The 22,867-nt window shown below is 41.6% G+C and overlaps 1 protein-coding gene across 1 annotated transcript in view; it reads left to right on the plus strand.

The window, feature by feature from the left end:
- Positions 1 to 4,893: 4,893 nt before the first annotated feature.
- LOC147029366 (polyunsaturated fatty acid 5-lipoxygenase-like) overlaps positions 4,894 to 22,867 on the plus strand; it is a 79,702-nt gene continuing 61,728 nt past the window's right edge. The window contains exons 1-4 of the mRNA XM_085872368.1: positions 4,894 to 5,037; positions 10,514 to 10,662; positions 18,366 to 18,567; positions 20,502 to 20,583. Coding sequence (XP_085728494.1) covers positions 10,519 to 10,662; positions 18,366 to 18,567; positions 20,502 to 20,583 — 428 coding nt within the window. The 5' untranslated portion in view covers positions 4,894 to 5,037; positions 10,514 to 10,518. The remainder of the gene's footprint in view (positions 5,038 to 10,513; positions 10,663 to 18,365; positions 18,568 to 20,501; positions 20,584 to 22,867) is intronic.

Genomic DNA, 22,867 nt, shown 5'->3' on the forward strand with positions numbered 1-22,867 from the left:
CCCGGGGCTTCTATCCCCCCCAAAGCTAGGCATGTGCTCTTTCGCACCATGCAGCCGCTCCACCTCACATAGCCTTACCAGACTCACCTCATCACGGTCTGCCTCGAGGGAGCATTTCGTCTCCCCTTGTTCCTGCGGGAGGTTAACTGGGTCCCAATACACTCCACAAGCTCAACCTCAATGTCCCCTACCATTTCGAATTGTGTCTGCCTCTCTTTTAATTCCTGCATCTCTTTCACCTCTTTTAATTCCTCCTTTATGGTGCTCAATTCCCGGCTCTTTGTCGCTACCTGTCCGAGTTCACAGGTTTCTCTCTTGACTATCGTGGTTTCACTCGTCACCTCGACCTTGCCCGTCGTCATCGCGGTCCGAACAGCTTCCACACTACCCCTCAGCTCGGTCATTTTCCCACGAACAGTTCTGATATAATTTGTAAAATTTCGGTCCGCGTTTTTCATTTCGCCCTTTACCTCTGCCAGCCCGACGTTCAAGCTCCGCAGCCCCGACTTTATTTCCTCCTGACCCACCTTCAGCGTTTGCATATCCCCCTTTAGTGTTTGCATATTCCAATCCATGCATTCCATCATTTGTCTCCTCTGTTTGTTTTCTATCAGTTCCATGCGTTCCATCATTTTCATCAACTCCATCAACTGGTTCATGTCCAAAGGCTTTGGTGAGGTTGATCTGCTGTGATCTGGTGTGGATCCGATAGGGATCGCTCGGTCCTCCGTGGGGGAAATTTGATGCAGCGGGTGCCCAAGCATTGTCGCTGTCGCGGTTGCCCCCAATGTTACCCTCTGGGTATGGCTGCAGGGACTGATCTCCCTCAAAACTGTCATCCTGAGCCATGGATTCCTCTATTGTTTCAGAACCCAACTGAACCAGCTCGTCTTGGTCCGCCATGGTCTGTACCGGCAATTAACTAAATTTGAATCCTGCTCTTAAGTTTGGGGGGAAGGGGGAAGGGGAAGGGCTAAATACACCCCTTGTTCGAATTCCGTTCCAGATACCAAATTGTTGCTGGTTCGAATCCCGTAAATTTCTTTATGGGGGGGGGGGGGGTCCGTATCCCACTCCTGACACCAAACTGTTGCGGGGGGGGGGGGGGTCGGGTGAGAAGATCACGAGGTGGGGGAAGCTAAGTCGATTCCCACCAGACTCCCCGGAGTTGTAGGCCGACGCTCATGGATAATTCCATGACGCGACGGGTCGCCTAACCGACCGTGGATGCCAATAACTCAACCGCGTGACCTAGGGTCCTCCCGTCTATCATCGGGTTACCTAATTAATCACGTGGTTTAACTGCCGGGGAACCACGCCCTCGGTATGCCTTGTCCAAACCAGATCACTCTACCGGATCAGATTACCTTTCCGGATCGGATGCAGCCGAGCAACACTGCCAAGGATGTACCGGCTAAAGTAGGAATGGATCGTTTGGAATAAAGACCCGGCTAAACTTAGATTCGAACCATGCTGGACCAATGAGAGAAAAGACAAAGGCGAGCTGGGAACATTCCTAATCACAATTATTTATTAACAAGCAAGCGAGGAAAAGCATGTGGCACAACAAAGATTTATTTGGTATGTAACGCAGGGAAAGAGGAGAGAGGTTTGGGGTGCGACAATAATACAAGCAACTTACTAAGCAGACAGTGCAGACTTGATGTGAAATTAACAGTAACAACAATAAGAATCTTCTACAGGCTTACTTAACAGACAGGCGCCAGCACACTCAGACACACACAGAAAAAGAAACCCCAATGAAAAGGGACTTTTGCAGCCAGGGAGGGAGGAGAGTTGAGGTTATAGCTTTCGGTGCCTGGGCGTTTTGGGGGAGGGATGCTCCGTGGTGCGGTACCCAATAATAGTCGCGTTGTACTGGCCACAGTCGCACGTGTGGAGATCGTGTTCCGAAGGAGGAATTTGAGTGGAGAAGGGCGGAGTCCAGAGGGTGAGGGTGGAGCATATTGGTTCGTCAAGGCGAGACGTGGACGGAGTCAAGAAGCAGGAACACACTTCGTGAAAACACCACTCAACACACACTCTTCCCATTTCTCAACACGGAGGATTTCTCCGTCCTTTATAGAGCCCAAGGCTCGGGGGAGGGCCCATGCCGAATCCAACGTCATCGCCCGAGTTGGGCCCTCCGACATGCCCCGACCCCTCACGTCTGCCAGTCTGTGCCGGGTTTTGGGTAGATGTCAGTGCACCTCGCCCTTCTTGCTGCCAAAGTATACGTGACTCGTCATGCATGTCTGATTTCGGGCAGACGTTGGTGCACCCCACCCATCTTGCTGCCAAAGTGTACGTGACTCGTCGCACCGCACATGTCTGGTTTAAGGCAGACGTTGGTGCACCCCTCCCAAAGTGTACGTGACTCGTTGCACATGTCTGATTTCGGGTAGACGTTGATGCACGGTTATGGTAGACGAGACGAGACGAGACGAGCAGCAAGCAGGCAGATTTACCTCAGAAAAGCAAAGTAAAAGAGTGGGGATAAAATAAAAACGAAAAATGATTTAATAATCCTAACTATTAGATCATCGCAACGCACTCCCTTGTTTTCCCACAAAACAAAAAGAAGTGGTCTATCTGCACATATATTGATGGCATAACTGTCTCGCGATACCTATCAGTTGTGTGCATGCGGTTCTGAGAACCGCAACAATATTTTTCATGAAATACTGAATACATCAAACACGTTTTCATCGCTCCTCTTATGAAATCATCAAAATGTAGCAGTCTCTTTTGGTTCAAAAATCGTACGTCTATCATATCCACGTTGAGTACAAAACTTCCTCCAATTAGTACGGAGTAAAATAATGTCATTCTTGAAGAATAATAAAAAAAAAAATTCCTCCAATTAGTACCTGGTATGTAAAATAATGTCATTACTGAAGGATTATCCATCATCATGTGCAAGGTTCACTCAGATAACATACGAGATCAAAATTCTCCTTTGTCACTGTTACGATTCCATACGAATGATTGAATAACTTGAATGAAGAAGTGATCAATGTAAATTCCCATGAAGATCCCAAAAGTATATCTTGAAGTCTATGAGTACCTTTGGAAGATATATAAGAGGGAAAAAGTGGAAATTGCTCCACCGTAGCAGAAAACCGAAGGGGAAAATGTAAAGTCAAACTACACTCTTGTTTTTACTGATGTAAACTGCATTTGCTGACTCTTGTGTTTTCAACAAATTCTGCTGCTCATTATGGAATAATAAAACAAAAGTAACGTCAGCATGGAAAGCTGTCTTTAACAAGAAAATTCTGAAATACATTAAATGTTGTTGTTGGAGTGTTTTTGTGGGAGCTGGTTAGACAATTTAGCACACTGACTTGAAAACTTCGGATGAGAATGTAATGAGGAATATAACATGATTCCATCACAAATGACTTCATGTGATTTCTCTTCTCAGGAAAGAGTATTTTTAAGAAGGTGTGGGGATAGTCCTGCTCCTTGGTATCGCATTGCCCTCAACTGAATGGTCTAGTTTGTTTGGGATTCCACAATGTGCTGTGATGTAAGTTTGGGACAATGTGCTGTGCCTTTGGTGATAACCATTAAGGTTGCTGTCCTGTTCAACAGTACTTGTGAGGTAGTATTAAAGAAGCCACACTGCAAATTGCAAAGAGGTCTCATTGGGGCTGCAGCCGCTGGACCATAAACTCCACCTCGTCTGCAGCATTACTTGTTGCAGTGAGTCTCTTTCTTTGTATCATGTTATCTCACATGGAATGGAGAGCTTATGGGATGGTGCGTTGTCCGTCCATCCACAAAATTTTGCAACTTCTTCTCTGAAAGTACACACATGATTTTAATGAAACTTCACCTCAATCTTCTTCACCGATGATGTACCAAAGTCTGTTGACTGCATTAAAAAAATTAAAAAAAACATCCATAGGTATTGACTTTCTTCTTCGTTATATATTTTGTGGGTCATCCATGCCGACCAGTGGTTCCGTGGTTATCTTATCCAGCCACTACCAGGTGAGTGCCCAAGGGTATTGCCCATATTTTATATTTTTCTCGAGATCAAACACTCATGGAGGACCTCCAAGGTAAATCAAATGCAAGACAAAGACGTAATGTACAATTGTACTTTTTAAAGAATTGCAAAGACTTTATTGGACAATGCACAACACCTTATGGGAAGGTAAAGATAAGATAAGATTTCGACCCAAGTCGGAGGCAACCCAAAGGCTTCTCTTTCACTGGCTCCTTCCACTATACTTGGGTATAGCATGTGCACCACTGCTATCCCCAGATCAACTGTTGATGATCTCATGGCCACAACAATCTGGTACTCATTTTGTTGACATCTAAAGGATGACAGGCTGAGTTGACCCATTTGGTGTTATTTTGTCATGGTTAGGATTTGAACTCAGGAACTTAAGATCCAAAGCCAACCACCTTAACCATTAAACCACAACCAAGCATACACTTAATAGTGCATGGAATTTGAACCTGGGTTTCCTGCATCATGAGACAGGGGTGAATACGGGAACAGGGACAGGAAAAGCCAAACTACAGACAACCTTTTTGAACAATTAGATTGTGCCAACAGCACAGGTTTGCACCAACATGGCATGTCGTTTTAAAAGTCGTTTTAAAACAATGCATCGAACGTGAGTATCATAATTTGAGAAAGGTGTTCAAAAGCATTACTTTCCCATTTGAGTGTCCTCATTGGGGATCGGCGTTTAGTCTTAAGACATTTGCACAAAAGCGACCAAATATACAAACAAGGTTACCTGCATAGTTGACTCAAGAACATTCACAACCTAACCCGTTTGTTATTAAGTTTTAATTGTTCTCTCTGCAGGGTAACCATATAATATATTCGACTCAACTTAGAGCAGTTTGGCATGGCAGATTAACATTTTCAAGCCTGTTGAATCAGGAAATGCTGATGACACTGAAGTGACATTATGCAAATCCCAACATTGCCTGTGTATAAATACACCTGGAACTGCCATTCAAGGACCTGTACTTGGAGATACAGCAGATGAGGACACCATCAAACAGGTGACTATTCTTGGTGATTTATCAATACTGTGTTGCCAAAAGTAAATGAGCTGGAACAAAGGAAAGTTTACTTGTGCGATAAATGTGAATGGGACAGGTGTAATATGTGGACATACGCACGCAGTCATCAGTAAGACAACGGTATTCTTTGTATGAACAGTATATATCTACATTTGTGAAATGGTAACATTGGATAGAAAGGTTACAATTCAGTAAACTCCAGAACACAGGTCAAGGGCTTGAAAGAGGAACCTCGTGAGTATCCTGATGGCATTTCATAAGGAATAGTACAAAGCAATTTTTTTTTAATTTTTTGAAATGTTCATTCATGTTCTCATGTCTGCAAACATGCCACAAACCAATTTGGAGTGTTGGAAGAAGAAACAGGAACAGAACTGATGAGGGATATAAATTATGAATCAAAGTGAACAAACAAACTGGTTCAATACAAAGATACAACAAACGTGTAAACTAAGAAATCACAGAAAATAACATATTAAAACGAAAATATAAATAAACTGGAGATTTCATAGAACACCTCACCCCACGCAGTCTTGAGAAAAACGGACATGGGCGGGGTCTGAGGGCCGCAAATTTGATTGGTCGAGATGGCGTGAAATGCTGTAATATTTTGTTAAAGTACTGCTCAACGGAAGGTTTGTAAAAATGCTGATAAGGTGATTTGTGTTCTGCAGTGTTCAAGTATATAACTCAATATAAATGAATTAAAGATTTCAGAGGTTGTAAAAAATATTTTTTTGGAAGTTTATCACCGCTGATGCAGCATCTTTTACACCACCTTATTTAACACAATATATTAGTTATTCAAACCTGTTGTTCGTGTCCTTTAGGATGTCATTAACAAGAGTAAGTTTCGTGTTTGGAATGATGTTTAATTTTCTATGACTTCCAAACAGGCACAGAGTAAAAAAGTAATAATAATAAATTTCACCCATGTCCGAATGAAGCGTTTCATTTTGGCATTTTTTCATATGAAATGGGCAAAGCCGAGAAACAAACGAAACCCAATATAATTTACCCTTTATAAGCTTTTTGAATTACCCTTTAGACGACTTTAAATTTACCCGTTAAAACCCTTTATAACCCTTTATGATTACCATTGGAAACCATAAGAATTATGCTTTAAAACCAATGAGATTTACCCTCTCGAACCCTTAAGAACCCACTAGAATTACCCTCGAGAACTCATTATAATTACCCTTTCGAACCCATCAAAATTACCCATTATAACCCACTATAATTAACCTTTAGAACTCATTAGAATTACCCTTTTTAGAACCCATCATAATTACTCTCCAGAACTCATTATAATTACCCTTTAGAACCCATGATAATTACCTTTTCGGACCCATGAGAATTTCCCTTTGGAACTCATGCGAATTTCCCTTTAGAACCCATGACAATTTCCCTTTAGAACCCATGAGAATTTCCCTTTAGAACCCATGAGAATTTCCCTTTAGAATCCATGAGAATTTCCCTTTGGAACCCATTAGAATATCTCTTTCGAACCCATTATAATTACCCTTTATAACCCCTTATAATTTCCCTGAAGAACCCATTATAATTTCCCACGAGAACCCATTAGAATTTCCCTTTATAACCCATTATAATCATCCTTTAGAACCCATAATAATCACCCTTTAGAACCCACTATAATTACCCTTTAGAAGCCATTATAACATGACTTTGAGTCATGTGTTCAAGGTGTACCCGACTCCATTAAAGCATCATTTATATATTTTTTCAACATTTAAAAGGTAATGGTTGGTTTTCCTACTCAGCTTGTTAAATCACCGGGTGTGAGGAAACACGGCCTGTTCCAAGTTCCGTTCGAAGTTCCGCACGGATAAAGCACACAAAAAGAACCACAAAGGCTTACCTTTGAAATATAATTATTTAAATGTGGAAATCAAGCGAACAAATAACAAAATGTGATTCAAAGAAAAAACAATTCAAAGCGACGACAAAATGCCGGCACACGCTTTTCACAGCTCAAACCGACATGAAGGAACTCGGAACAAGAACTCCGAACACGAGGTCGATGGAGGTTTATTTTATTCTTTTTTTAATGTATGAATGTTGAAGTGACGGGTATATGATGTCAAAGTGATGTCTAAAATCGAAGTTGCACAACATTTTCAGCCAGCGAGGCACCACCTGAGAGATCACCCGCCATTGCAAAGCTCGGTCGATGTGACTTGTACATTATTTTTAACTCCCAGAGAACGTGAAATGTCAAATATGTCCGATATGTGTAGCTATGATGAACAGGCATTCAATAATATGAGTGAGGAAAGTGAAAACAACAACGTTATCGTTAAGAAATTGTTACGGCCTATTCCAAGTCAAGACATGGTTGAGCAGGCCAAAAAGATGGCGGCTTCAGACCCCAGCGAGGTTACTCAGGAAGCGCCTGAACACCCAGAGAGCGAGGCTGCCGGGGATCTCCTGATGAAGGATATAATTAAATAAGGCCGTTAATTATCTTCAAAAGGGCCGTTTTAATTAACAAAAACAACCATATTTTCACTCTTGCACTTCCTTGGAGTTTTCTTCGCATGCATACAAAGTTTCAGGCTGCTGGGTTTTATAGTTTTGGAGTTATGGAGGAGTCACACACACACACACACACACACACACACACACACACACACACACACACACACACACACACACACACACACACACACACACACACACACACACACACACACACACACACACACACACACGTTCCCTTTTATTAGAATAGATAGATACACCCGGACCTCGACATTTGTGGTTCTAACATTCGCGGGTTCCGCGTATTTGTGGTTTTTGTGGCAATTTTATTTTAATTATTTTTGGAAACGGTACATGAGTTTGTTTTTGTTGTTTTTTTCATTTCACGGTACGGTGTGGTGTGGTGCGGTCTGGTTAAGGGACTTTAAAATTCATTCTTCAGTAAATTGGAGATGGCACCTGATGGTGTTGTTTCTTTTTATTTGTCAGCATCTTTAATCGAACGGTAATCGTGCATCCTTTGAACTTTCCCCTTTGAACCAGAAACCGCCATGGACTGACAACATTTCCCCCCTTGCTCGATTGTAACAATGACAAAACACTTGCGGATTTTCCCGACACTGGATTTTACCCAACCACTCATGGGTTTTACCCCGACATTCGTGGATTTTCCTCTATTTCCAAAACCCTCTCCTGCATTTTCGCGAGATTTTGCCTAACATTCGCAGATGTTTTGTGGGTTGGGAAATCTGTGGAACCTCTCCCCCCATTTCCCATTGAAAGAATTTTGCCTACATTCGTGGGTTCATTTTTCATGGGGTTTTCCCTGAACATATCCCCTGTGAATGTCAAGGTCCTGGTGTATATGTATGACTTTAAATGGCCCTTCTGACCTAATATTGGTGACATGACAGAAGCATCATGCTCATGAGCACCACATCACCTCCAATACCGTGTGGCTTCCATTGGCACACTCAGACTCAGATCTGGTTTAAAGATATAGATATTCAAAAGTTACAAAAAAAAACTTTTGTTTATATTGTAATGGGTTTCTAGGCAACAACAAGTGTCAGAGTTTATGATTGTAAGTCGAAGAGAAACGTTAAGTGGTGGATCTGGAACTGATAAACCGAAGTGAGAAACAAACAGTAATTCTCATATCTTTCTATCTGCTCCTACGTTGTTGCACGTCATTAAAAACGGAAATGATGAGTTATCGTATTAAGCTAACTTGTCTCTATTTTGATATGGTGATTGAATTTAGCCTTGTAGTTATTTACATAATAGGGTTTAAAGAACCCCAAAAAGGCTACGAGAGACAGACAGACAGACAGACAGACATTGATTGATTGAGATTGATATTGATTGATTTTATATCAGATCTGGGTTCAAGTCCCAACCTGATGATAAACACAGTGCAGTACAACACAGGATAAGTAATTTTGCATGCTTTTAATAGCGGATGAGGAAGCCATCCATGTCTTACTGTGAAGACAAAGTGCTGCTGTGAAGGATAAATTCCTTTTCTCTGAGCCTCATCCCCAGACTGGACCAGGTGCGGTGGGTCCAAACAAGCCAGGCAAGCCTTGCCCTTCTGTGTATCCACCCCCTTTCTTCCGGGGAATCCCTCGGTGGGGTACCTCACCACCACGGTGATGGAGAACCGCAGGGAATCATAATTTTTTTCTTTATTTTGATGTTTTTGGATAATTGTTGTTGGCGATCTCATTTGTATTGTGAGGATTTCCGAATGCACCGTCTTGTATGTGTGTGTGATTTTCTTGGACAAAGTGATATTTATTTATTTCCCGGTTAATTTACAGCAATGTGGATGGTGGTGAATACAGGGAGATTAAGCAGCAACTAAAACATGTTCTGAATGGTGAAAACCACCGAGTATGATCGATCTGGCTGTAAATGTAGGAGAGGAGGAGGAGATTGGGACCATACTCTGTGCAGAGCGTTGGTGCTGCTTAAGCAGTCTCCTTGGCTATTGGGTACAATCTTGGATGGGTCGCCACTCTGACACGATACCAGCATGCCGGCATTCATTTTGCCAACCTCGGAAGGATGACAGGCCGAGTTAACCTCACCTGGTATTAATTCAACGACTGAGCGGGATGTGAACTCAGGACCCGAGGATCAAAAGCCCACCACCCGAACCATTAAGCGAACACCAGGCATACAACAATGTAAATGTAAACATCCAATAAGTACTTCAAATTTGCACTGTGAACACTTACTGGTGGACACCGTCTGTAAAAGAAAATGTTTACGAGTTCAAACCCATGCAAATCGTCCGTGAACGACACAGACCCACAGACACTTCACGAATCACACCACCATCAAACCAAATAACACTAGCACCCATTTGGGGCAATCGTGCTTGTGCAAGCTCGTAATGTCCCATTGTCTTCAGTCACGTGATGCGCCATAATCATGAGAGGCGCAACACTGGCCGACTTTTAATCCTATGGATAATTTTGTTTGTGGATATTTTCCGCCAGTTTTGCTTTTTACTTCCTGGGATTTTGGCTTCAGTTCCATCAGTATGAGAAATTTCAGCTCTTTGGGCCACTTTTTGCAGTGCAGTGTTTGTGCACTGCAGTTGTTGAGTTGGATACAACCCTGATGTGTCCACCGGGATGATCACAGGACTAAACCTACTTTCCAATACTGTGATGTGATGTGATGTGATGTAAGTAGGAAACATTTGTCAGTGACTCAATGATTAGAAAGAGCTTTATATGTATGATGATGTGTACACATTACCAACATCATCAAATCGACATTGAATTGAAGTTGCATTATCGTTGTTGGGTATCACAATATTATTTTAAGCAAGCTCCAATGGTGAAACAATGTGAAGTTCCTGCTGGGCATTGAATGCGTGTGTGTACATCCATACATATCTCCGCAAAAGACATTTTGGTTATGGTTCCTTTCTCCCCAGACACAATGAACTACACATTAACAATCACAACGAGTGATCATGACGATGCAGGCACATACGATTACTTGTATGCAACGCTGATTGGAGAGCATGGCGAGAGTGAGCGAACTCTGCTCGACAATTATGGAAAAGATTTTGAACGTGGATCTGTGAGTTTCTCCCTTTCTCTCATTATATAACTTATCTCCAACATGATCGCACTTGAATGAAAGATAGTTGCCAACAAAACCCTTTGCTGGATAAGATGTATCTTCGCATGTGCTAACAGTATCACATGACACTCCCCCCCCCCCTGCAATACGTGATTTGAGGTTGATAAAATTAAAAAGGCAATCTAATTCATTGCATACATGTTATGCTTCATTTTGTTATGTTTGTTGGGTAGATGGAGGAATTTCAAAGCAAAGGTGGGATTGTATAGGGGAGCATGGTTTGTGGACGAGCAAGAGACATCTCGATGTAATTTAAGTCGGGAAAAATGTCAGCTTAAGCTGTTACATGACACCGCACCGGGGGGAGGGGGGGGGGTCAGTCCTGTGTTCGGTTTAAGGCCAATTTCTACCAGAATGTGATTGCCCCCTGTTACCTTTTCCTACGTTTTTGTATTTACAAAGCCGGCTAGAAAAAGGAATGACGCTGTCACAACAACCAAGAGGCCATGCACCACGGCTTATGATTGTTCAGTGGACGTCAAAAGGTGCGAGAGTGAGGAGATGGTGGTTTGAAGACAAGGGTATTACGGTTGCTTCTCCACGGCGTGGTGAAGAAGGCTGCACGATTCTCGTGTTCGTACTGATGTGAAATTGCCTGCGCGCTTGAACAAGACACTAGCCGTTGTCTGTTCGGCTGAGTCGCGAAGTGTACATTTACGAGAGCTATATATGTATATATATAAAAAGTATATATATATATATATGTAGGGAAAGGGAATGAGAAAGAGACAGAGACAGGAGTGCATCTCTCAGTGAACTCAGCGTTATTCCATTGTGTGTTTGAGGAGGAAGGTGGGTCATTGTTGTGAGTGGACCAGGTGTAAGAGAGGAGTGGAGTCGGCACATTCGAACTTGAGAAGAAACTGTACGAAGGTTTGTGGGCCATTAATGAAGGAGGACCACCCACGTGAATTACCACTTATGTTTCCCACTCAGTGAGTGGCTCAGTGCCATTTTGGGTGCGGTTTCCCACGCAGGGCAATGTGGTTGGTTCCTCAAACTCCTAAGACGATCATCTCTGGGCAAAGCTAAGTGCCACAATAGAGGAAGGGATTTACTTTTATTTTGTCTTTCCCCTTGTCTGTTTTTTTTTAACTGTGTGTGGATGCATCTCAACTTTATGCTTAAGTTTACCTCACGATTTTATGATTACACGTTGATATATTTCCAGTATATACATTTGATTTATGTTCACAAAACCCCTTATTTATTAGGTTTGTTTGTCTGTCTATTTGTTGCGGGTTCGAGTATAAACCCTTGTACTTCCATCTGGTGCACGCCTTTGCCGCCCTCCATCCCGCACGTGCTCTAATCGCCAAGGATTACATTCATGTTCGCATTCAAGGTAGAACTGTTTAGTTTGTCTTTCTATCCAGGTCAGTGTTAACCGGTGTGGAAACGACAATATTCTCAGCCAACTATTCAGTACTAAGAGAGTAATTAATTTGTACTTCAATAAAATAGACATTATCGGGGGGTGTAGTATAATAAATATTACACTACATACTAAGAGAGTAGTATAATAAAGCAAAAATCGAAAACAAACCTCTTAAAACTCAGATCCACTATAGTGTGTGCGTGCGTGCGTGCCCTGGAGAGGGAGACGTTTTTTGTGAAGTTCTCCTGGAGCTTTCTAATGTGGAATGTGATTCACCAAAATGACAAAATAATTTCCATGTTTTAAACCCACGCCATGTTAAGGTGAATAGAGCAGCTTAACAGGTCCTTCCATGGCATGGCATTCTTATTACAAAATAAATAACCAAAAAAGATAACATTCTAACAAAGCATACATTAATTAATCCGAATAATATTAATAACAATAATAGTCGTAGTATCATTTGGCAATAATAATAACAAACGTATGATCCCGACCGTCGCCCAAGCACATCTGGGATCTGTGAAAAGGCAAGCTCATGCTAAAGCAGTAACAGCTGGCAGGTATGCCATGAAGACCAATGAAATTTGGTCCAATGGACCAACGAGCCATCGGGGACTGCAAAAAGACTAGAAATGCGAAACTAGATCGCATAGTCTCGCCCAGCATGCTCGTTATGAACAAAAATACCATTTTGGTATTTCAGGCGGTGGTGGAGATGCAGTGGGTGCAGGCGGTGGTGGAGGGGCAGTGGGTGCAAGCAGTAGTGACGGTGCAGTGGATGTCGGTAGTGGTGAAGGTGCAGCAATAGAAATTGGTATAAATGAGTTATGGGAGACAGTTTTTGTGGGTGATGAGAATTAAATAAGTGGATTCTTCATTCTGTAGAAAGGATGGTTGGCATATAATTTTATGCAGTTTTGAAGGAGAAGTAGCTAAGATATTGAAGGAAGGGTAAACAATATTGTATCGGGTCATGGTAGGAAGAAGTTGTTTGTGGTACACCTCGGAGCAAATTATTTCATGAAAGTTTACTCAGAGATTTTGGAAAATAGATACAGGATATTGGGTAAGCGGCTGAAAGCAAAGGGTTGTGAGGTCATGTTTTCTGGGATTCTCCCAAAATTAGGAAACGATATAGAAATTATGAGCAGAGCGATGGATGTTAACCAATGGCTGGAAGAATTGTGTTGGGAGGAAGGTTTTACATTTTATGAGGCAGTGGGAATCATTTCAAGGACAAGGGGAGTGTTCCAGAATGATGGCTGTATATTAAATAGAAAGGGGGCAGCAAAGTTTTGCAGTGAGAATTGAGGAAGGGATTCAGGCTTTTTTTGGTCAGTGGAGGATGCATAATCCATTAAGGATGGAACTGATGATGTAATTTTGATTCGTAAGGCCAGGCAAGAACATATCATTTCAGAAGGGAAAGGTTAAATATATTCTGTATCAATGCCAGTAGTTTAAATAAGAAGATGAAAGAGCTTGAAGCCAAAGTACATAGCAAGGAGTATGATATAGTTGCAGTCAGTGAGACATGGTTTAAGGAAGAGAGCAACTGGAGGACAGGATTAGAAGGCTGGAAGTTGTATCGGTGTGATGGGAAGGAGAGAATAAGAGGAGGAGTAGCATTCTGGGTAATGGACAGCATTGCATCAACAGAAAGGTCAGGTCAGGTATGGGAGCATGTGCCAGAGCAGCATGTTGCTGCGTCGAGTTTCTGCCGATACGCCAGGGGCCTCCGTTTGGCCATTCCCCAGGCAGCTGCCTTGCCCATCCCCATCTGATGAACTGATGAACCACAGACTCGAGCATGGCAGAGAATGCGTCCTTCACAGTGAGATCACTCGCCTCAGTCGAAGCATATACAGAGATCAGGGAAACGACACCCAAAGAGTGACGAATCCTTGGTCTCATAAATACGCTTGTTGACCATTGTTACCTCAATTATATTATCATTGGAGTCAGCGTCTTGGATACAGCCACAGCAACTCCTTGGGCATGTTAACCATCAGAGCGACCAGACAAATTGTTGGTGTTACCACCCGCCATGACCTCTCCACTATCCGGTCTTCGAACCTCAGAGAGTGCTGCAATACTGATGTTCAAATACTTGAGCTCAGTTGATAACAGAGACAGGTGATCATCCTCTCTTTGGGATTGGGCATTCCAGGCACTTACCTGAAGGTTAACCCAAGGAGACCGCCTTCTGGTGGAAGACACCACAGCACCACCGTGACACATACAACCGCAATCTGACCCAGGAAGGTTACCCTGTAGTTTTCCTCCTATCATCAGAGTGGGGTCCCGAAGATTTTGCCCCAATCCCGTTATCCAGTGATCTTCCTTGCGAAGGGCAGGCAGCCACACAGGAGGTGCTCCTTCAGAGTGGGGTTTCAGATTTCTTTGCGTTTTTCTTGTGTTTTGCTGATTGAAGGGTTTTTACGGTGGCCAGAGTGCAATTCCTGCCACCAACCTCTAAAATAAATAGCAACAAGCTCAAATGAGCTAAGATCCTCGTCCTCTTAATGATGACGTCATAAAAACGAATATGACATCATTGTGATGTATCAGGTTTGCGATAAATTATCTGTGCTAATGCCTGGCTTGATTCCCGCAAACAAAATTCAAACAGCTTGCCTAGTATCAGAGATAAATGGTATAGGCAATTTCCATTAGCGGCGATATTATGACGTCAACATTTTTTCTTGGAAGAATTTCCAAAATTGGAGATGGTCACTGCCTGCGCTTAACCTTTCTACATATACATGGCATGTTTCACAAAGATCCGATGAAAACTCTGGGTTGTGAAACAAAAAATGTCAAAAAATAGGAATGACGTCATAATAATTGATATGACGTCATGGAGATGTATCATATGTGCGGTAATTTATCTCTGCTAATGCCCTGTTCGATTCCCACAAACAGAATTACTTGCCGGAATGATGCTTCGAATACGGTCTGCACCAGATGTTGACAAGGGCTTGTTTGTAAAGTTGCCTTTACATGGATGGAATAAGCATTGGCTCATATCTCACTCTGGTGTCTGAAATGAGAAAATGATATTGGTCAATACATGCCAAACGATATAGGAACACCCCCACCCCCACCCCGTAATCGTGGACCCATTTAAGGCATTCATTATCCTTACCCATTACTGCGAGACCCTTAAACCCGAGGTTTAGAATCATTATTTCCATCCTATCCCATATATAGCCAAACACTGTGGTGGCCATCTCAGACACTTGTAACTGGTATTATTATATTCCTTGACCATGAAAACCTCGGTTTAGACACCATTATTTCCATCCTATCAAATATATAGCAAAAAAACTGAATTTTGGTAATGGCCGACTTCATTTGCATATTATGCAAATTGCCCAAACCTGACAGGATGTTATCACTTGGATTCTTGTTTAGCACCCTTCAAAGATATAAAAACCGCAAACGGAACGGAATATTATAGGAACGCAAGTGCAAGGTTGACTCCCAAAACAGCATTTCACTGCAGGACTATGAGGATCTAAAAAAAGTAACCCAACTGCAGGAGGACATCCACAGACACAGTTGGGCACAAGAAATGGATGGCCATTGGCTCACCAGGAGATCCTCCACCCTTTGAAAGAGAAAGGGGTGACATTATGGAGGAATTTTTGTGGAGCATTCTGTATGGGGAGAGATTAAAGATTGTAACAACAGTAAATACTGGTGGGATGCTTTTATAGGGCTCCGGGCATGAAGGAGTAGGAGGAAGGAGGAGTACATGAATAATTCAAAAGGGCATGTGGTCAGGGAAGAGTATGGTTTATGGGGGATTTTAACTTGCCAGGGTTAGATTGGGTCCAGGAACAGGGAAATCGCTGAACAGATGAGGATTTCCCAGATTTAGTCCAGGATTGCTTTTTGACCCAGTTTGTCGATAAGCCCAAGAGGGGGAATGCAGTGTTCGACCTCCTTTTAAGTCACAATCCCAATATTGTGGAGGAGGTGGAGGTCAGGGAGCATTTAGAAGCAAGTGACCACAACATTGTGTGTGCAAAGATTCTGTTAAGGGTTAGAGTTCAGGAGAGTAGAGCAAGGCTATTAGATTGCAGGAAGTCAAACCTTGAGGGTATGAGAAGAGAATTGGGTGATATAGATTGGGAGAAGCTATCAATAGGACAATCGGCATTAGTGAAATGGGAAATCTTTAAGGAGCAAATGTTTAGAGTGCAGAGTAAGTACATTCTAATGAGGTGTAAAACTCTCAGCAGAAAGAGACCAGGGTGATTGAGTAGTGAGATAAGGAACGCTATTAAGGAGAAGCAGAAGCCATTTATTGGGTTTAATATAACAGGACTGGAGTTAGAGCCATATCACTATCGTAGTAAACAGAGGCAAGTTAAGAAAATAGCTCGGCAAGCCAAAATAGAGTATGAGAAAGACATGGCTAATAATATTGAACATAACAGCAAGGCATTCTTTCAGTATATCAGGGGAGAAGGACAGGTTAAGACCAGTTTGGGCCCATTTAGGAATGGCTCCGGGAGAGTGGTTAGTGATGAAGGTGAGATGGCAGGCTTATTAAACAGGTGTTTTGCTTCAACTTTTACACGAGAACAGTCAGGAGAATTGCCAATAGCTGAAAGTGTTTGTCAAGAAGGTAAAGAAAGGCTTTTACAGAAGATCCAGGTTGGAATGGAGGAAGTAAAGGAACAGCCAGGTAATCAAAGAGAAGACAAGGCTCTGGGGCCAGATAATATGCACCCAAGAGTATTGATGGAGGTGGCTGAGCAGGTAAGCGAGATGTTAACGGAATTTTTTAAATAGTTCCCTAAAGTCAGGAAAAGTACCGGAGGATTGGAGAGTAGCAAATGTAACACCAGTATTTAAGAAAGGATCCAGAGAAGAATTGGGAAACTGCAGACCTCTTACTTTGACTTCAGTTGAGGGCAAGGTGTTGGAAACATTAATTAAGGACCAGATGAGGAACCATTTAAACAAATACAAACTAGTTAAAGGTAGTCAGCATGGGTTTACCAAAGTCAGTTCCTGTCTCACAAATCTTTTGGAGTTCCATGAAGCAGTGTCTGATTTGGTGGATGAGGGAGTGGTGGTGGACATAGTATATCTAGACTTTAAGAAAGCATTTGATGAGGTACCACATCGGAGTTGGTTAGCCAAAGTGAGAGCTTGTGGAGTAGCTGGTCAGGTTGCTAATTGGATTGCAAACTGTCAGAGTGATAGAAAGCAAAGAGTTTCTGTGAGTGGGAGGATGTCTTGCTGGGAGGATGTAAGTAGGGGGTTCCTCAGGGATCAGTACTCGGACCAATACTCTTCATTATTTACATCAGCCGTTTGGATAATGGGGAAAAGAATAAGCTTTCCTAATTTGCAGATGACACAGAGCTTGGAGGTGAGGTGGATAGCAGAGGGAGTGGTGATCAGATTCAGGAAAGTATTGACACTTGCACGAATTGGGCAAAAAATTGGCAGAGGTAATATAACCTCAGCAAGTGAACGGTGTTGGGGGATAGGAAGGAACAATGAAAATCGATAACACTAGATGACCCGTGAACCCTTTGGGTTCCTGTTGTGACAGCGGTTGATGAAAAAAATCATTTCAAGAAAAAAAAAGATAGCTCCAGCAAACTACTACTGAGGTTGTTTGCATTGATCAAATTCTCCCGAAGAGTACTTGACTGAATCGGGAATTGATTTTTTAATATTTTTTTCTTTGCCCAATTTGAACAAAACTTGATACTGCACACCACAGGAGAATGGTGAGACAGGTGGCCATATAATTTTTGCGCTATCGTGTACCGTTTTGGCTGTATTTCGGGAACATACATGCATACATACATACAAGATGAGAATTTTAGTAATATATAGATAGATGATGCAAGGGGTAATTTTGGAGCGTGTCACACAAGAGAAGGATCTGGGGGTGGTAATATTTACGGGAGGTAAGTAGGCAGCACAATGCCAGGCAGCTGTAGGTTGCGCAAATGGGGTTTTGGTTGTATTCAGAGAGGGATCATTTATTAATCAAAAGAGATGGTCTTAACATTTTAAATGAATTTTGTGAGGCCACATCCAGTATATTGTGAAGATATCTGGGAGAGCCGAGAAGTATGCATGCCAGCTCTATTTTTTTTTAATCCAGATTCTGAATCCCGACCTAGCCACCTCCCGTCTATCTCCCTCCCATCCCAAATATCACCGCCGGATTGTTTTTGCTTGGATCACCTTCATCTCCCCCCCACCCCCTCCCCTCACACAGGTGGATGATTACACGGTAGAGAGTGTTGATGAACTGGGTGAGATTTTCCTGGTGAGATTTGAAAAGGAAACATTCCTGATGTCGGATGATTGGCACTGTGAGTCTGTGCGAGTGAAAGATTCTGGGGGGAAGATCACCTACTTCCCAGGATACTGCTGGCTTCTGGGGGACAATCCAATGTTGGAGCTTCGTACTGCTACAGGTAAAACTTTCACCATCATTGGATTTGAAACTTTCAACCAAGTACCTTCCCATTGGGATTGGCATAAGCATGCTGTGCAGAAAATAATGTCACCCCCATCCTGAAGATATTGAGCTACATTTTGCATGTGTTTAGGAAATTTTACATTTTGCTCCTTCTGGCATGTTTTATGATGGTACATTGCAATATTTACTGCATTTAACAACCATACTCAACCAATCAGCATCTTGTGAAGGGTGGATCTATTGTATTTATAACATGTGCACATTAGGTGGGTGTATAAAACTGAGGGCAAGTGTTATTATGTGTTGATAAAAGTCAACATTCATCTGGTAATGTCAGAGTGTTGTCTCAATGCTGGAGAGTTTGACGTTTCACTCGAGCAGATTGACACAGGAATGCAAGGAGTCATCGCTCTTCAGGACTTGTCTCCCAGATCTACCGCCCCTGATGTTAACTCAGATTGGTATTCTTTCACAGAAATCTGCTCTCTGCAATGAACAGATTAATTCCATCTCGTCATCGTTTAACCTACCCTTCTTTCCACCCATGGTACACTGAATCCTGTGGTGAAGCAGTTGCTCTGATTCAACTTGCCTTCTCTTCCTGGAATGCTAATCCAACCAAAAGCAATCTAAGTGCATTCCTAAATGTCCTCACAAGTGTATGTACATTCTCAGGAGGGCCAGAAAACAACATCTGTCCAACCTCAAAAATGAACCTTCAAACTTGCCTCCCTCCTCTAAAACGTGGTGGCACCTTGTTGAGTTTGTCTCTGGAGTATGCGACCCTTCCATCTCTTCCCCCTCTTCAAATGGCACTTCAACCAACTCTGCTCGTGAGAAGGCTGAATGCCTCAATTCTATGTTTGCTTCTAAATATTGTGTCCCCAACCCCTCACTCTCGAGACCCATCCTTCCCTGTCATACCAACTGCTCCTGGACACTGTGTCTTTAGCAGCTGAGAACGTGGAGAAGGTTCATTCAACCCTCAACTCTGACACTGGACTGGACGGCATCAGCTCACATGTCCTAAAAACCTGCTCTGCTGCTTTGTACATCCTCTCTCTGCACTTTCCACCCTATTGTTTGCCCTCGGTCATTTTCCATCTGCTTGGAAACCTGCCAACGTCATGCACATATATATATATATATATATATATATATATTTTTTTTTTTAATATATATACATATATATGGATATATGGATATATGTATATATATATATATATATATATATATATATATATATATATATATATATATATATATATATATATATATATATATATATATATACATACACACACACACACACACACACACACAATAGATGAAGTCTAGTGGTCCATTGTGCCCGATGAAGCCAGCAAAACGTTGCCTGAGACCGGGTCTGCTGTCGCTTGTTTGCTCAAATTAGCGGAGTTTATCGAGTTTTTTAGTTTTGGTTGGAAGCGCCTTTTCTTCTTATAAAAAAGTAATAAATAAATAATAATTTATATATATATATATATATATATATATATATATATATATATATATATATTTCCTTCCTCGTGAATCCACCATTTTAAATGACGTCTTTTCCAAATTCAGTCGGTATTTCTCTATCAATACCTCTGTTCGTCAAGCAGCTTCACTGTGCTCTACATTGTCTCACCATTGATCACATGACATCCTTAACCTTCTATCATTTTATAACACCCACCACTCTCTTCCCCCAAGGAACAGCATTTGTTTTTTGTCTTGTGGCCAAAAAAATTCTGCACACTGTATATTCATTTTCTTGACACATGTGATTGAGTTTTGTGTAAATCTGACACCAACCTCCTCAGCAATGATCATTCAATCTCAGATTTTTTTGTTTTTTACAACTGAAAACACTTCAAGTCTGACAATCATCATTATTCACTCCACATGCTCCTGCCCTCCCAGCCTCTCTCCCACAGCATGAACATCAGGCGATCCTGAAGTCCCATCGAGAGGAGGAGAAGCAGAGAAGGAAGGAGATGTTCAAGTGAGTTTGGTTGTCACATCGCAGGTTCTGGAATGCAAGTTATATGTTACCATATTTTGTGTTTTATTTTCTCTCTTTGTATCTTTCAAGCAACAACTGCACGTACACAAGGTCATCTTTTCAACTTCATGAGTAACAGTAGCCACATGCAACATCTTATCTTGCCAAAATGAAGTTTTGCAAGATATGTTAGTCAGCTTGTATGTTTTCATTTTGTTTTTATTTTATTTTTTTTTGTTTGTCTGTAATCACGTATAAAAAATTCTGCAGAGCACAGTTATCATCGGAAATTTTTGTAACCGCATATCAGAGGCCTATAGAGGTCCCTTTCAGTGCACAAAAATTTGAAGGTCAAGGTCAAAGGTCAAGGTCACTCTGGTGCAAATCAGGGGAGTCGACAAAACCCTTATTTTTTGAGTAATTTTGATCGGATCCTCTTCAAACTTCATGGGAATATAGTTCATGGTCTGGCGCTCAGCTGATTAATTTTTGGTGGCGATTGGCCTTGACCTTCATATGTTTTTTTTTGTTTGTTTTTTTTTTTTGGTCTGTAATCACGTATAAATCACTCTGCAGAGCACAGTTGTCATTGGAAATTTTTGTAACTTTGCATATCAGAGGCCTATAGAGGTCCCTTTCAGCGCATAAAATTTTGAAGGTCAAAGGTCAAGGTCACTTTGTCGCAAATCAGGGGAGTCGACGAAACCCTTATTTTTTGAGTAATTTTGATCGGATCGTCTTCAAAGTTCATGGGAATATAGTTCATGGTCTGGCGCTCAGCTGATTAATTTTTGGTGGCTATTGGCCTTGACCTTCATGGTTAGCGCCTCATATCAAACATCTTTGACCCCAAGGTCAAATTTTCAAGTTTTAGGAACCATATCGTGTCGTACCTCAAATTGAACACCTCGATGAGTGCTTTCGAGATATGTCAAGCTTGAGACATTATGACGTCATTTGGTGACGTTATGAGGAAAAAGCATATTTTTCATGGTTACTCTGTAGAACGATTCTCATTGGAATCTCTCGTAGGCAGATATTCCCCAAGGAGTCGCTCCTGGTGGATAGCAGCTCTGTTCACCTCAGTTTGACCTTAAAGAAGTCACACCTGGTCACCTTTTGGCAAGATACGGGTCACCCTGCGGGTGACATTAGTTTATTTTCTTTTTGAAAAATCAGATGACATCATCTATTGGTGTGTATGACATCATCTAATCAGATGTTGGACATCATTCATTTTGGTCATTCACACAGTGAACCTGGACTACATTCCACATATTCATTCAGTGGAGTGTTTATTCTGTGCTTGTTCATAAATGATTTGTTAATTGGATTTTGACGATTGATTATTGGGTGTAATCACAGGTTTTATTCCCCCACGCATGTGACACGAAAAGCGGGGTGAAGCAATTCACTTCTGTCTGTCTGTCCACAAATATTAATTTATGATCGAGAAACAACATAATTTCAAATGAATGTTACATTTTGAAGACAAATTGGAAAACGAACCTGTAGCTGAGCAGTAGTTTAGCTTTGAATTTGTCTCAATTGCGCATGCACAGAAAGGAATGAGATATATTTCTTTAATTCTGTCTGCCAGTTAACCAAAATTTTAAATCATTCCAAACAGGAAACTTACTGTTTTTAATGACATCATAAAGGACATAAACAACAGCCTCAAAAAATTAATGTAGCATGTTGAATCAGGTGGTGTGAAAGACACTGCGTCAATAATGGTAGAGTTCTGGAATGTATTTTTTTTCAATGACCTTTAAAACCTTTATTTTATATAAATTGAATAATATATTTGAACACAAGAACACAAATCATGTTTTTTGGCACTTTCAAAACCCTTCCATTTTGCAGGACTTGGACAAAATATTACAACATTGTCTGTCATTACGACCAATCAAATTTGTCGCTCGGAATCCACGCCCATGTCCTTGTTCCTCAAGACAGCATGGAGTAATGTGTTCTAAGAAGCCTCTTGTTATTGCATTTCAGGGAGGATTATTCAGTGTTTAAAGCAATGTAATGAAGAAGCATTTTATTTTCCAAAAAACTGCTTTCACGAGCACATCATCAATATTGCTGTAATAATTGATGTCACATACACTACCAGATATCAAATGTGAAGGATGTACACTGATGATTGAATCTTTAATTTTGTGTAAGATTTTGCAGAAAAATCAGTGCTATTCCATTTGAGATACCTTTTCAGGTACTTTTCATGGCTCCTCTGTGATTCTGAAGCCAAATTAATGCTTCTAAATCCATTGGATCA

The sequence above is a fragment of the Eptatretus burgeri genome, chromosome 3 (assembly GCF_056783735.1).
Source record: "Eptatretus burgeri isolate ZD-2024b chromosome 3, Ebu_testis_v1, whole genome shotgun sequence".
Lineage (NCBI taxonomy): Eukaryota > Metazoa > Chordata > Myxini > Myxiniformes > Myxinidae > Eptatretus > Eptatretus burgeri.